The following is a 16,587-nucleotide window of genomic DNA, read 5'->3' on the forward strand; positions in this document are numbered from 1 at the left end:
TTAAGGGGCTTCTGTCTGATTCATGCCTGTTTCTTCAATAATAAAACTACATATTTTTAGAGCATGAACTGCAATGTCAGTGCCCTGAGATTATAAAACAGTTCTTAAAGATTGCTTCACTCCTCTGTTTACAATTTTTTACAGATAAAGAACCAATTTTCACTATTCCAATCAAAAACATCCTTGCAGTGGAGAAACTTGATGAGAGCTCCTTCAACAAGAAAAATGTGGGTCAAAAGATAGTTTATATGTAATTTTTGATATGTTCTTTAAATAAAAGATTGTAATGAAACCCCATTACTAAACACTTCAGCAAAAAGTCTTTTATGCCTCAGGACTAACAAGCTGCAGTATCTCCAAGTATTCTGAACATGGAAATTAACCTGGAAATTTGGCTATCTGCACCAAGTTTTGACTGATTTTGACTTGGCCTTCCTTGCCAGATTTCTGGAATGAAGGTTAAAACTACATGACCTTATTACAAAGCACTTGAAATTTTACTATGTACTACTAGAAATGTAATATTACTAAACTTGTGTTTGTTCCTTTTGGTGAGAACTTCCTGCAATCTCTTCATCAGCTGAGACAGTTGCCTGTGCTCACGGCCTCATTCTGGCCCTAGAACACGTTGGTTATTTCTGTTCTTACCTCAATCCAAACTTCTGAGGCAGTGCTAAAAGAGCAGCTGTCACTAAGGCCAGGGATGGCTAAAGGAAAGACTTGTGGCAATCCTCTGTTGCTGTCAGGACATGAAGCATGAAGGTCATGCCTCATGAAATCCAGGGTCAACACTTAAAGAAATGTGGATGAAGAGGACAGAAGATGCATCCTGGTCTAATTTGTAAGGGTTCTTTCTTAGATGAGGAAATGGTGTAGACAGAACACAGGGAGCTGTTCTCGTGGGGCTTTTCTCCTCTTTGTAGTTGAAAGAGATGAAAAGTCTGCTGTTCGCCCTTGTCTCGCTTTCCATCTTGAGTTTGTGGAATTGCCTGAGCACTGAAATCTATTACAACATATTTGAAGTTGCTCAGTAACTGGATTTTTTTACTCAGCAGAAAAATGTGTTTCTTCTACAGATGTTTCAAGTACTTCATGGAGAAAAGCCTCTCTATATCCAAGCCAATAACTGTGTGGAAGCCAGCGAGTGGATAGAGGCTCTTTGCAGGGTAACGAGGTGCAACCAGAAGAGGCTGAGCTTCTACCACCCCTCAGCCTTCCTGAACGGGAGCTGGCTGTGCTGCAAGGCCACGGCAGAGAGCACCGCGGGCTGCGCTCGCTGCACCGCGTGAGTGCCTCGGGGAAGGGGGGTGCTGCAGCTGGAAACGGGGAAGAAAGGCTTGCCCTGGCTAATGCAGCCTCACTGCAGCTGGAAACGGGGAAGAAAGGCTTGCCCTGGCTAATGCAGCCTCACTGCAGCTGGAAACAGGGAAGAAAGGCTTGCCCTTTCTTCTAATCCAGCCTCACTGCAGCTGGAAACGGGGAAGAAAGGCTTGCCCTGGCTAATTCAGCCTCACTGCAGCTGGAAATGGGGAAGAAAGGCTTGCCCTGGCTAATGCAGCCTCACTGCAGCTGGAAACGGGGAAGAAAGGCTTGCCCTGGCTAATGCAGCCTCACTGCAGCTGGAAACGGGGAAGAAAGGCTTGCCCTGGCTAATGCAGCCTCACTGCAGCTGGAAACGGGGAAGAAAGGCTTGCCCTGGCTAATCCAGCCTCACTGCAGCTGGAAACAGGGAAGAAAGGCTTGCCCTTTCTTCTAATCCAGCCTCACTGCAGCTGGAAACAGGGAAGAAAGGCTTTCCCTTTCTTCTAATCCAGCCACAAAACCGTGCCAGTGATAAGGCACAAAGTACTGGAGTTCTCTGTTGCTGTGTGTGCCACCCTGTGGAGGTAACCAGCACGGAAATTACAAATACCTGAGATATTTTCATGCAGAATAATAGATTGAATTCAGATGCCAGGTTGAATGCAGAAATATGACACACCTGAGATCATCTGTATGAAATAATTAAAATACTTTTTGCAGAAAGTTCAGCCTGGAAGTCTTCTCTTCTTAATGACTTCATGTCTCACTTTTTTTTTTGAACTTCGCATATTTTTAAGGAGTGCCCTAAGAAAGTCAGCTAAATAATCTTGCATGTAGATCCTGACAAATCATTTGAGGTTTGTAGGTATGTCAGAAAAATTAATAACATTTTAAAATGCTTTCAGTGCCTTTTTAGAAGCTGCTGATTTCTGAAAACAAACAAATGCTGTGATTTCTTTTAAAAATAAATTTATCCTTTACTGGGTAGGTTATGTAAACTAAACACTAAGTTTTGTAAAGCTGTGTATGAGTGATAAGCGTATGAAAAGGTTATATATATTGAAAGAGAATCAGTTTTAACTTGCTTTCAAGAACTACTGATATTGATGATCTGTCTCTTTGTTCACCTTTTAGAGATGTTCCTGCTGATACTCAAATTGAGATTGATGGAGACAGAGAAACAGAAAGAATTTACTCACTTTTCAGTATCAACAGGTCTAAACTACAGAAGTTGGAAGGTACTCAAATGATAATTAAGAAGAATTACACTGATATTCAGTTCTAATTCTGTAGGCCAAGAACATAATTTTGAACAATTAACTGAATTTAATGATTCACCTGAAAATAATAGAAAGTAGAGAAAGAGATTGAATTTTTATCTTCTCAGGGTCCTGGTGTCTGATGTTCTTCAGGCATTTCTTTACAAAAAATATCAGGCATTGTTCTAACTGTATTTCCATATATATAATAATATTTCTAATAGTTTAAACAGAGAGACTGCAACTGTAGTTGATTGTTTTTCTGCCTTTGCCGTCCCTTTCCTGACTATGTGATGAATTCTATCAGACATGGTTTTGCTGCATAAAGCACTGAACTTACCTTAATGTGAAGAGAGAGCTGGATGCTCAAGATGCTGAACACAGCTAGCAGAGAATAAACTATGGAATTTTAAATACATTTAGTTGTTACTGCCTCTTGCTTTTTATTTTAATCCATTTTATGTATAAGCCAGAGTAGCTTTACATTTCAGAATTTTGGAGTTAGCATTTGCATAGGAGTTGAATTTGGTTTTTTACCTGTTGAAATTCTAAATGGGATGACTGTGGTTGTTTTTGTAGAGGCTTGTGGAAGTATAGCAGTCTATCAAGGTCCTCGGAAAGAACCAGATGATTATTCCAACTTCACCATTGAAGATTCTGTAGCCACTTTTCATACACTTCAGCAGATAATAGATATAGTAGAAAAGTTGAGTGAATCACATGAAAAATACGAGAAGAAGAGATCATCTAGTGCTAAATATGGCAGTGAGTAAGTATCTTGTGTAACTTTGACATTGATAAATGTGTATTTCGAAAAAAAAAAAATCATGGGAGGCCAGACTACAGAGGGGTAGAGATAATGAAGGTGGAGTTAGAGAACACAGACAGGGAGAGAATAAGGTACATAATTTGTAGTAGTGCAGCTTTTTACCAGTTGTTGAAGATCCAAGTTCTTCTGGTGGCATTTATCCATAACAGTATGCCTCCCTTCTATTTTTTTTCCCAAATTTTTGATAAGTTAATTGAAGTCTCAAGTTATATGAAACTGTCAAAATTTTACTGCAGCAAAATATCTTTCAGGTAGTATATTTACTGTTTGTATTTCAATTGCCATACTTGATCAATACTATTTCTTGTGAAGGTAAAAAAACTCTGTTCTTTGGAGCACATTCTTTAATTCTTTTCAGTCCTGGCTTATGCCTCTGGAGCACCACTAGCAAGTTTTTAGATTTCTTCTTTGCATCAGTAAGGACTGATTCACCAGGAAAAAAAAGAAAAGCTCAAACCCTGATTTGGTTTGCCTAGGTTAGTGTTCAACCCACGTTCTTCAGAAAAATTGACTGTGATTTAGAAGTCCCGTGTGAAAGTAAATGAGGTTTTTGCAGATCACTAAATTTCACAATTAATGGTAGAAATTGGGGGTTTTGCTTGATGAATTAAAATTGCATGACGAGAACCAGAAAGCAAATGTTAATCTTAAAAGTATTTACATATCATATTTTGGTTTTTTGCAGAGAAAATCCGATTGTTGGAAAAGTTTCCTAACCAAAACAAACTGGCCCATTTGGATGAAAAAAGAAACTGGAAATGTTCTAGAGTGTTTTGGGGTTTTGTTTGTTTTCTTTTTTTAATTCATTATATGCATTTTTGCAAAGTATTTAAGAATGAACATAAATGCTAGTTGTGTTGACAATCTATTTAATATTTAATAGAAAAATACTTTCTTGGAAATCTGGTCTTTAAGGTTTATTCTCATTTTGCTGAAGAACTTGAAGTTCCAGGTTCTTCAAGTAACAGATGTGAATAAATCTAAATGTTGTTTTGCCATCGTTGTCTTATTGAAAGAACTTTCTAAACAAATAAGCTTTTTCATGGAAGAAAATCCACACTGCTTTTGTTGGTTGGATTACATCTCAGTACATACACTGCAAACTTGCATGAGTTTACCATGAGTGCCTGCCCTGCTGATACGGATCTCAAAATAGAAATCCCAAGATCTTACGATGTGGAAAAGATCTGAAGCTTCACACTCGACACATTTGACTCATTTTTTCCTTGTATTACATGTTGTCAGGACTTGATTTATCTACAGCTGAAGTTCTATAGAACCATGCAGTATGCTGCAGATAATCTGGACAGCAGATACCAGTGTTAGTTGTGTTATTGAGTACTAAAGAAGAAATCAGGGAATTTCTGTTGTACCTCTTGTTTACATTTGGAGTGAGTAATAGACAGAGTGCTATTAGACCACTATCTATTTTCTTTAGCATTTTTAAGGTACATATTTTTTCTTAGTCTAAAAAGAAATGCAGGGTAGTAACATTCTTGTTAAGTAGGTTTGCCTACAGATAGAAAAGTTGAAGTGTGAACAGATTGTGGTTAAGTACTGATCAATTAACATCATCCCGTGTATGATTTAATTTCTTGTTTTTATAAAAAGTAATAACTACGTCCAGCTCAACTTTTGACTACAAATCTAATAAATAATCTCTATTATAATCACTCAAAGCACTTTAGATATCTGGACTATCCCAGATTATTTTTAGATACTTTGTAGTATCTGCTTGTTATGATCAGTTGAATGATCAACGTTGTTTTGTCTTTAAGCAATGCTTCAGTGAATATTTTTGTATCTTTAGTTACATGGATTCGTATTTGCCACTTAACACAATTTTAAACTGGCATTCCTGACTTCAATGAGATTAATTTTTGCTCACTTCATCTGAGAAGTTAGTTTTCTGCTGAGAAAAAGTATATGTACATAACCAGGAAGAAGCAAAGGTATTACTGTGGCAACTTTGCTTCATCAGTATTAAATACAATGGTACTTGTTGGAATATTATTTTTAATAAAAGTTGTATGTGGTACTTTTATTTTTAAAGCATTTTCTGTGGGGTCTTTTGTTGTTTTGCTGGGTGTTTTTTTAGTTTTGGTTTTGTTTTGTTTTTCCAATCGTGATTTGGCCAAATGGATTAGGAATGTAACTTAGAATAGAAATCCACAATGCTTGAAACAGTAAGATGTTGAAATTACCACACATTTATTATACTATTTTAAGAAGGCTTTCTATAATGGAAGCAAAGTGGCAAGACAGCTTTGAAATTTCTCTGGAATTAATGTAACTTGTTAAAAATACTTTGGTTTAATACTAAGATATTTTAGAATATCTGGGATTCAGTACTAGGATCTACAACATCACAATCATTTAATCACCTCAGCTGGTTTTGCCTTTTCCTTTTTTACACATTTGATGTGTTCAACGGGATTTTATTTGCCAACAGTTAGAACTGAGGGATAATACAGCAATGCCAATAAACGTGTTTTGCCAAGGTAAAGGTGAAGATTAATTGCCATTAATCAAAAGCTGCCATTAAACAAAGTTGAATGTGGTTGAGTGTCAGGATTAGGTTTTGTTGTATATGAATTAACCCTGTGGCAAACCCTCTTTCTTGGAGCCATTCTCTGTTGTTTTCAAAGTCAAATTTATGAAAAAATGAGTAGTATACTCTTGCAATGTTGGGGTTTTATAATACGCACTTTGTTTTGCTTTGGTACTGGAATATTGACAAAAAAACCCAGAAGGCCATTGAATATTTGTGACCCTTAAGATTTGATTTCTCATTTATAATGTTTTAAAGTGCAGTAGGTGTTCTAGAATTTAATTAGGTACAAGTAGGATGATTAATAATAAAAGTTGCCTTCATTTTGATTAGTCTAGGAAAGTGATGTTATTTAGTAATTAGTTCTGTTAGGATTGTAAAAGTTTTAATGTTATTATGATGATGTATTGTTGAATGTATTTTTATTTAAATTTTATTTTCTTATCAAGACATTAAAATGTTTTGTAACATTGCTTGAGAATAACTCAGAAATAAATTACAACAAAGCTGAGATAAGCTGTGTGCTTACTGTGAGGCCTGGCTGTTTAAAATGTTAGCATTTACCTGAATGAATGGGGGTTACATACTGAGCTTGGGTATAGAGAAACTTAATTGATGGCAGGGGCAGAACCCACCGTGCTGTTATGATGTGCAGCAGTACATTTGTGTGATTTCTTCCCATCCAGCAAGCCCCTCCCAGTGCAAAAGCATGCTGCTTATTCCACAAATACATTTTTCCCCTATTCCTGTGGTGATTTCCATTATATTTCTGCACGCCTGCTACATACTTTTCTCATAGAAACTGTACCTGTCAGCATTGGAGGCTGTTTTCCATGTTGGCAGTTGCATCTGGCAGCTTCAGTAAGCCCTCAGGAGCTGCTGCAGGTGGGTTTGTCACAGGTGCTGCTGTGCTCACACACTGCTGTTCCCTGTGCTGTCTTCCTCTCTTGCAGCCCCACTGCAGCCAAGTCTCAGCCCTACTGGCCATTAATAGATCCATGTAGCATATTCCTGTTGAGAAAGAGGCACAGGGAGACACAGATAACCCGAGTTTAAGAAATAGTTTTGGCAGAGAAGTATGCTTAAATTATTTTCTTTGGCAGGTAAATTGACACAGTCCTCAAGTGTTTTGATATATGTTAATCTATTGACAGAACAAACAGTAAGTGGGATAATACAATCATTTGGCCAAGATAAACACGTACTTATATAACTGTTCTTTGCATTATCATAAAACTGGCATTTTTGTAAAAGCTTTGTTTTTAATAAAAATAATTTTCACAGATTCACTGAATCACTAGGTTTGAAGAGATCTTCAGAATCATCAAGTCCAACCCAGCCCCAACACCTCAACTAGACCATGGCACCGAGTGCCACATCCAGTCTTCCTTTAACACATCCAGGGATGGTGACTCCACCACCTCCCCACCAGACCATTCCAGTACTTTACCAATATTTGGGTAAAAAACTTTCTCCAGGCTGGAACTGTCAGAACAAGAGCGGACAGTCTCAAGCTGTGCCAAGCAAAATACAGGTTGGATATTAGAAAAGAGACCAACCCTCACCTGATACAGCCACCTTTCAGGAAGTTGTAGAGAGTGATAAGGCCACCTTTGAGACTCCTCTTCTCTGGGTTAAACAACGCCGGCTCCCTCAGCCCTTCCCCCCAGGGTTTGTGTTTCCAGTCCCCCACCAGCCTCGCTGCCTCCTCTGGATGCGCTCAAGCATCTCAAAATCCTTCCCAAACTGAGGGGACAGAGCTGGACACAGCACTCAATGTCCTTCCCAAACTGAGGGGACAGAGCTGGACACAGCACTCAATGTCCTTCCCAAACTGAGGGGACACAGCTGGACACAGCACTCAATGTCCTTCCTGAACTGAGGGGACAGAGCTGGACACAGCACTCAATGTCCTTCCTGAACTGAGGGGACAGAGCTGGACACAGCACTCAATGTCCTTCCTAAACTGAGGGGACACAGCTGGACACAGCACTCAATGTCCTTCCTAAACTGAGGGACCAGAGCTGGACACAGCATTCGAGATGTGGCCTCAGCAGTGCCGAGTACAGGGGATGAATGACCTCCCTCTTCCTGATGGCTGCACCATTCCTGATCCAGGCAGGATGCCCTTGGCCTCCTTGGCCACCATCTCCATTCTCAAAGGATTTGTCAAAATTTATGCAAGGCATTGTATATCCTTTTAAACCACTGTCTGCAATATTCAGAATTTAGTATGATGTATAGAAAATGAAAATGTTCTTACAATGCAAAGATGCAGCTGTATATTTATTTGAAAGGGGAGTAAGAATATGAACAGAGCACTTAGGGTAGTTATGTAAGTTGGGTGTCAAACACTTGGAGCTTTGAGTATTTTTTACATGGAGACAATCAGAATTGATTAATTACACTGCAAAAATACTTTGAAATTATGATAGAAATTCAATTGATTATAGATTGTGTAATATAAAGCAATATTTCAAATTTGGATACTTAGTATTGCAAACATTGCATTCTCAGCTGACAAGTTCTTTTCCCATTCTGTAGCACACAATTGACTTTAATTGTAGCTGAATAATCACTTGATGAGCTGAAAGGAACCTGGTTTGAGTTCTCATTTTGAGATATTCAATTTGGAATGTGAATGAGACGAGCAACTTCCCAGTCTGAAATAATGTGGGTTTTATTTACAGTTAAAAGCAATCATAATGTATGTAGGGAAAACCCTCTGAAAGAGCTGTCATGGTTTGTGCCTCTCTCCCTTGTGTGACCTCTTTAATGTCATGTGTGGCTGCAGGGGACAGATGAATTACAGACTGCCAGAACTACTTCTCAAGAATGGCTTGAAATTTTTCTTGTACAGCTCTTTAGGTGATAAAATCACAAGAAAATAATTTTTAGGTGGGAAGCTATCACTTTATTTCTCTAAGGCAATATGGACAGAGTCAAAGGTGCCTGTGTCATATTTGCTCTATTTTCACTGCTAATCTAAGTGGGGTTTATATTTCACTTTGCATCATGTACAGTACATGTGTGATGGTTTGACAGCACTCGAACACAATTACAATCTCTGTCATACTTTGCTCTTAGAACTGAAGAAGAATTGCATCATTTAGGCATACAATGCAAATTGTATAAATTTAAAACTCCAACAGGATTTTTTGGGTTTTTTTAATCTTTATTTAGAGGTGGTTGACATTTTACACAGCAGAAATTAAATGTACTTGAATCTCTTATTTCTTTTAACTTTAGGAACAGAATATTCAAACTTTAAAAATCCATGCAAAGGGCATAGAAGTGCAATATATTCTCAAAGGAAATGTATGTATACATTTTCTTTTTGAGCTTTTACAAAAAGCAATTTTTAATTTAAAACTTTCTGGCTTACATCTACCCCCAGTAATTCAAATTCAGAAGTGCGATGATGGTTTTAAAAATGGACAGAAAAGAATGATGAGTTAAAGGAGTTAAGCTGCCAAAGGGAATTGAACAGTGTGGATTGAGAAAAGTGGGAATCAGCCAAGCTAAAAGACCTTATTCACATGGTTTTTAATAGTGTTCAAGGTGCTTCTGAGTTGATAGTTGTAAGGTACGAACATAAAATCTTTAGTATCGTTTCCATTTTTTTAACTTTATTACGAAGGTGGCCCTGGTGCCCACCACAGCTGAAGTGTTCAGCTTATTCTGTCAGCAGTCTTAGGAAATGTGCTGTGAGTTGGAAGATTGGGTTGTCTCCCCATACTCAAGGCAGCCCAGACCACTGGTGAAGTTGTGATCCATTCACTAGCACTCTGCGAATGAGGAGAACATCCTTCACGAGCAAAGCCAGCTCGGCACCCGCCGGGGGCCCTGCTGACCCGTAAGAGCGCTCCCCAGCCCGGTGCAGGCGCTCATTCTCCGCAGCCAGGCCTCCCCTCACGGCCGCGGGCGGGGCCGCGCCGCCGCCGCAGGGTGGCGCTGCCGCCCGCGCGCCCGCCGCGTCCCCGCCCCTCCGCCATGGCCGATGTGGAGGACGGGGACGAGCCCGGCGCCCCCCACTCGCTGCCGGGCTCCGCGGGCTCCAAGGCGGGCGCCCCCGACAAGATGTTCTCGCTGAAGAAGTGGAACGCGGTGGCCATGTGGAGCTGGGACGTGGAGTGCGACACCTGCGCCATTTGCCGGGTGCAGGTCATGGGTAAGCGGCGGCCGGGCCGCCATGGGCGGGGGGCCTTGGGCCCGGGCCGTGCCCGCCGCCCTGGGCACGGCGGGCGCAGGGCACAGACGCGGTTTCCGGCAGAAGCGGGGGCTGATCCCTCCCGCCTCCGCTTCCTCCTCCGCGCCTTCCCGGAGGAGGAGGAGGAGAAGGAGGAGGGCCCCGCGGGGGCCGGGCCGCTCCAGGGAGCACACGCGGCCCCGAGTGCCCCCTGCCCGGCCGGGCCGCGCTCCCTGCGCCGCCCCGCGGCACGCAGGGCCTGGGCCCGCCGGGCCGCTCGGGACCGGCCCTGTGCCGTGCGGTGCCGCCTGCGTCGTGAGGGCTGGGCTCGTCTGCGGGCAGATCCCGCTAGCGCTGACTTACAGCCGAGCTGGACCGAGTGCTGCATGCGTGCGGCTGCTGTTTGTAGGGTGGGCTTTGTTAAGGGGTTTTTGTTCGGGTTCTTTTTCCAAGGCAGTTAGAGATGTACATATAAATTAATTTTTTAGATCTCTTAAACCAGGGTGTCCCACACTACTTCACAAGAGTGATTACTGGCGCACCTTAACACATAAATGTACGGAGAAATCTCTAAGGGTTCATTTACTTGGGTTTGAAATCCAGAGACTGTTTGAAAGCACCTTCATTGTTGACACATACTACTGTTTCAGACATCTTTGGCAAATGTGATACTAATCTTGATTCTTAGAAAACGGTTCAAATTCTTCCTTTATTGTGTGTGCATATCCAATTTTTACTACTGGGCTGAGTCATCCCAGATACAACTATCCTTTCTTGGGTGTACAACACTTTGGCAGGACAAATGACCCGAGATTCCCTCCAGAGCATTGTGCTCTTGTAGGGCCACGAACCATGATACTGAAAATGAAGTCAGGATTTGATTTAACAGAAATGAGAGAAAATACGCAATTCTGTCATTTCTCAGAAGTATTTTTGCTGGGAATCTTCCGTGGAACACAGGAGGCAAAAGGGTGTATGTAGTAGAGGAAGAAAGATGCAGCTCAGACCGAAGTGGTGGGAGATTGATCTTTTACATAACCATGTTTTGAAGATTATTTGCTTTTTTTTATGGTAAACAGAGACCACTCTGAAAATACGAAATTGGCTCATTTGCTGTGTGAACCATAATTTAAAAAATGCATTTATTCCCATTGTAGCTAGCTAGCCTGTTACAGAACACTATTAAAAAAACCACCAAACCCTTAAATTAAGAAAATATCACCCAGAGCTGCTATAAAAGTTTTTTAAAAAGTCGTATTTTTTCATAGCTAGACCAAGGGAGTACTTTTAATCTGAAACTAGGAAAAAAATCTGCAAAAATCTCGTAACCATTTTTTAGGAACAAACCACATTGTTAGAATGTGAAACTTGATCATTACTGACTTCAGCTGAGCAATTTCGCGCTGACCCTGCCAGAGCGGGTCTGGCTCCTGTAGAGCCACTGCGTCTGCAGTAACCTTAGGTGGGAGGCAGTGCCAGCCTGAGACTGGCACTTGCTGAAGGTTTGTTTGACTTTTGCAGGGAAGGAGGTGTTAGCTGGCTCCATTTTCTACTGGTTTAACTCCTTGAACCAATGTGGTCTCAGATGCACAAGGGAAAGAGGCAGAAATGCAGGCGTTAGCTGGAAAGTGCAGGATTGTGGCTGGACTGGCTTTGCTGTCCTCACCCTTCCAGACTGACCCCCTTGGTGGTGTGGTGTAGGAACAGGGACAGGTTACACTGGTGTGGTGGCAGTGATTTCTGTCCTTGGCTCTCTGTTCTGCTCCTGTCTGAAACTGCAGCTCTAGGGCTCGATAAAGCAGCTGATTTATTGTGACTTTCTGCTGTGACCCCAGGTCAGTGGGCTCCCACACACCGTGATACAAGCTGGAGCACTTTGGCTGAATCTTCCCAGCACCTTGGCCCTTAACTGCTGTTGAAATATAAACTATGGGAACAGACAGCAGGAAAGTTTTGCTTTTGTCTCAGTGAGGAAGGGGCAGCTGTTTTAGAGTTCTCTCCTCTTTGTTCTCTTTTACCTGAGGAAAGGAGGAATGTCTGAGCAGATCAGTCTAGAATAGAAGTACTGGCCCTGTCTGGCAAAGACAGTAAAAATACTCAAATCTAAATTCTTGTAGCACACTATGGTTTTGTCTTCTGGGAAGATATGCTCTAACTAGTGACATGTAAGCCAGATCCTGCAGGACACTTGTTTAAACTATTCCCTTTTCTTTCTTTGGGGGAGATGAAGATGTGTTTGCTCGCATAAGGGTTGAACACTTTCTGTGTTGTATCACACTTGTATCTTACTGAGTCCTGGACCTGCCATCCAGTCCTAAAGCCACAGCCTGGAGTGCATAAAGATGATAAATATTTTTAATTACATATTAAATGGATATTAAATGTTATTAAGATATTGTTCCATATTTATTAACACAGATTATCAAATGTACCATATTTGTATATGTGTGACTCCTGTGAAAATGAGATGCAGGTACTTGTTAAGGAAAGCTTCTATAAAAAGTAATAGGTGGTGGGAGTTATGGTGAGAGATGCACAGCCTAAAAAATCAAAATTGTGAATGACTTCCTTAAAAGGAAATGCTGACATCTGAAAAACAAAGTCCTGTAATTAGGGTTTGGCTTTGTGCTTGCTCTGGTCTTAATATGCCTGAGTGCCTTGGCACAAATCTGCAGGCTTTTATATCTACAAAATGGAGAAGGCTTTTTTTCAGCAAAAGTTATGAAAATACCAAAGCAATGGAAAATAAACAAAACATGCTGGAGAGTTCAGAGTCCTTCTGATCTCTTTCAGATATATATTTCATTGTAATTTGCATAGTTGTAGAATTTAAGGGGCCTATTTAATGTTAAAGGGCTGAACTAGACATCAAAACTTGGGATTTTTACCTCTGTAAATTTGTGTTAAAGTTTATATTTTCCTCTGACAAACCTATTCTTAAGATGGAATCCTGAGAATCAAATTGAGTTTGTTCTTGTTTACTTTTAGATGCCTGTCTTAGATGTCAAGCTGAAAACAAACAAGAAGATTGTGTTGGTATGTAGTGACTTCATTCGCTTGTTTTTCAATTGAAGCTTCTCTCAGTATGGTGCATTTTAAAGTTTGAAGGGAATACTGATTTTATTAATGCTCAAAAGTAAGCTGGTGTTTTGTTCTACATTGTATCATCTTTTTACATTAGTAATACTTTATGCTTTATTTTTGAGCACTAAAAAAATCAGTTTTCATGTCAGCTGTGCTGTAAAACAAAACAGTTTCCAATTTCCTGTCAACACATACACAATAAGAGGTTTAGGTTTCTTTCACTGTGAGCATATTTGAGATCATAATGTACATTTTTGAAGTGGGTAGGAAAAAGCTACTTTTTTCTTTAGAGGTGCATGCCAGAAAACACAATGGTAGTACAAATAAAAATCCTCTGTTCTGAAATAAATGTGTGTCTGAGTTAGAAAGTGATATTTTTCCCCTTCGTAATTCAGAGATAATGGAGGCAATGGCTCAGTTGTTCACTTTTCATTTTCAAAAGTGGAATCACTTCAGTTTAAACATGATCATACTTTAAGTGCCAATGTATGCAAAAGAAAGTCTTAATTCTGACTGTTAAAATTGCAGATGGTGAAAACTATCTCAAAAAGTTTGCATTCAACCTTTATGACAACCTTTAAACCAGTGGCAAACCTTTCCATGCTGTTGAGCTTTGTGGCTCAGAAAAACCCACTGGGAGTTTTTGATGATGGTTTCAATGAGAATGGGGTTTTCCTGTTCTAGATATTTTAACTGGCTTGCTAAGTATCCTATTTAAAATAGACAGGAAAAAGTATAATTTACAGCACTCTTTTGATTGGTACCCTTGTGCTCCTGCAAAGAAAATATGAGCTAATAAGGAAAAAAGCAAAGTAACTACATTTTAAAATATTATTCAGGAGTAAATGGATAACAGATTTTTATTGTGTTGGAACAACTGTAGCCTGTGAATAACTCCTGGTGTGAAGTCCCATTTTAGGGCTACATACTGTGTCAGGTGTGCCTCCTTGCTATCATACATTTCAGTTCAAACTGTGCATTTTATATGACAATTTGGTGATATGCTGTGGTGTGATAGTGAGTCAGTAGTGCATGGGCTTTATTTTGGTACTGGGGAAGATAAAGGGAAAAACTTTAACAGTTGCTGTTATTTCCTGGGCAGAAGTGCTAAATGTGTTTATACAGTCACAAAACCCCGTCACTTTATACAAGAAGGTATATATGAGAGAATATATGCATTTCTTTTTTTAATATTTGGAAATAAGTAAAAGGCTTGGTAATGAACTATCATCAGGATGATCATAATAATCCAGTCTCAGTGGATAAATCCGTGATGACCTGTTTGTCTCTGAAGTTTCCAGTGGTTATAAATATTTGAGAGTGATAGTTGAACATTGCTGCATGTGTTGATTGAACAGCTGAGTGTGACTGGAACATGTTCTTTCTTCTCTTTCAGTGGTTTGGGGAGAATGCAATCATTCCTTCCACAACTGCTGCATGTCCTTGTGGGTGAAACAGAATAATCGCTGTCCCCTCTGCCAGCAGGACTGGGTGGTCCAGAGGATAGGCAAATAAAGGCTGGAAGGGTTTCTCTGTGCTGCACTGGTTGGAATGGTGTGTGTGTTGTGCCCTATGCTCATGCAGAACGGACCGTGTCCCTCAGGACACGACTCCCTTGGTTCCCTGCTCCAAGGCCAGAGTGGGTCTGGTGCAGGCCTCTGGCTGCACAGGTGCAGCCCATGCTCAGGCTCACTGCAGGGCTTCCACTGCTGAAACAGGAGATGCTACATCAACAACCCCATCTGCTAGGATTAAAGCCTTGTCTACATCAGAAACTTAGTGGTGCAGATTATACCCTAAACACTAAACGAATTAAATTGGAAGGGTCACCTTACCTGGTTTGATACACTGCATAGTTTACTGTCAGGATAAAGAAAATGTTTCCTAAGTACTATTATATGCAGAAACACAGTCAGTGTGTTTTTTAAGAAACTATTCTGGGTTTTAATCTAAAATGAACAGTGTGTAAACATTTGCTATGTGCTTTTTCTGTCACATGCATTAATCAGCTCTAATTTAGGGGGTTTTATGACTTTTGTTTTAGCTCCAAATCTGTTGCTCTGTTATATTCTGTACATGATTTCTGCAACCATAACATTAAAATTTAACCACGTTAATAAATTTTAAATTTAGATTTCTGTAATGGTCATGGAGACATGTATTTTTAATCCAAGGATTTTTGGTACTGAGACATGTATTTGATTTCAGTTAACTAGAGTTGTAGACAATCTTGCTGCTTAGCTGATTAATATAGGAAGCAAACAAAAGTGATAATTTACATAACCCAAGAAAAGGAGGCATTACTCTAGGGAAAAATGGTAAATTGTGATTTCATGAAAAATCAGTACATAGAAATTTCTTTATTTTTATTGGTCACAATGTTTTGGAAGCTTTTTTTTCATTTTTGTGGAAATCCTAAATATATCATCTTCTTTGAATTTTTTCTTACACCTGTTTAAGTGCTTGCCTCTAACTTTGTCTTTTCCCTAAATATCCAAATTACTATGAATCTGAATGTATGCTGTGGGATTTTTAAAATATATGTAACAGAGAGGTTAAATTATTGCTTTAAATCTGTAACAAATTCAGGCTTAATAAAATGGTTAATCAACATGGGTGAAATTGAAGCAATATCATTCACTTTGTTTACTTCAAAATTATCATCTTTAATGTGTTTCTCAGTAGATGTATTTCCATCTAATACTAAGTACATTTACAGAGGTTTATCTTCACTGTATAAAGTACTTCCAATCTTTGTGTCATCAAGTGTATTGCAGAGTTTACTGTGGTTTTGTTTAATATTGTAATCGTGTTTTAAGATGTTTTGATTTTTTTAAATGTAGTTTTTGTTTAATAACACACACTGAGATAAAAAATCCTGAGTCACTGTTACACTGTATCACATCAGGTGTTATTATGCCAGATGATGTCTGTCTTAAAACTGAAAACAAATGTAAAATATGTTAACAGTAGTAATGAAGTGCCTATAGCATTTACATTGTCGTGGAGTATTTCTGTTTGTATAAAAGTATTCCCAAAATTTTTGCAGAAAAAGAAATCTGAGTGGATGTGAAAATAAATTTTAGCTGTTGCAGTCAAACTGTATCTTACCTACTGCCTGTTTTCTCTGTCCACATTTGGTCCCAGGCTCCATCCTGTGAGCTCTGGTAATGCCATCTAGTCCCATCAGAGGACTTTCTTTGTTTTTCTTTGCTTTTTTGGTGAATATGGAAAGTACCAAACCCTGCTTTTAGCTCATGTCATGTGCATGGCAAGAGTAGCTGAGAATTACAGTTGTGGAAGGGTTTTTCCTAAAGTGTTCAGCTCAAAGGGGTTGACACAAATGAGGTATTAGGAAAGTTAATGTTGAAAT

At 39.7% G+C, this 16,587-nt stretch overlaps 2 protein-coding genes across 5 annotated transcripts in view; both read left to right on the forward strand.

Annotated features, from left to right (window-relative positions):
- Nucleotides 1-6,457, forward strand: part of RASA2 (RAS p21 protein activator 2) — a 46,574-nt gene extending 40,117 nt beyond the window's left edge. For all 3 annotated transcript variants that reach the window (XM_063407896.1, XM_063407898.1, XM_063407899.1), the window contains 5 exons: nt 145-227; nt 1,077-1,285; nt 2,437-2,540; nt 3,141-3,330; nt 4,076-6,457. In XM_063407896.1, the coding sequence (XP_063263966.1) occupies nt 145-227; nt 1,077-1,285; nt 2,437-2,540; nt 3,141-3,330; nt 4,076-4,106 (617 nt within the window). In that variant the 3' untranslated portion in view covers nt 4,107-6,457. The remainder of the gene's footprint in view (nt 1-144; nt 228-1,076; nt 1,286-2,436; nt 2,541-3,140; nt 3,331-4,075) is intronic.
- A 2,715-nt stretch (nt 6,458-9,172) lies between these two features.
- On the forward strand, nt 9,173-16,314 carry RNF7 (ring finger protein 7). 2 transcript variants are annotated; one of them, XM_063408074.1, is made up of 3 exons: nt 9,173-10,105; nt 13,119-13,166; nt 14,611-14,667. In XM_063408074.1, exons 1-3 carry the CDS (start codon nt 9,935-9,937, stop codon nt 14,665-14,667), a joined length of 276 nt encoding a protein of 91 aa, XP_063264144.1. In that variant the 5' UTR covers nt 9,173-9,934. The 2 variants fall into 2 exon arrangements, with proteins under 2 accessions (XP_063264144.1, XP_063264143.1); XM_063408073.1 differs by having other exon boundaries at nt 9,893-10,112; nt 14,611-16,314.
- The last annotated feature ends 273 nt before the right edge of the window (nt 16,315-16,587 follow it).

The sequence above is a fragment of the Prinia subflava genome, chromosome 11, assembly GCF_021018805.1.
Source record: "Prinia subflava isolate CZ2003 ecotype Zambia chromosome 11, Cam_Psub_1.2, whole genome shotgun sequence".
In the NCBI taxonomy this organism is placed as follows: Eukaryota; Metazoa; Chordata; class Aves; order Passeriformes; family Cisticolidae; genus Prinia; species Prinia subflava.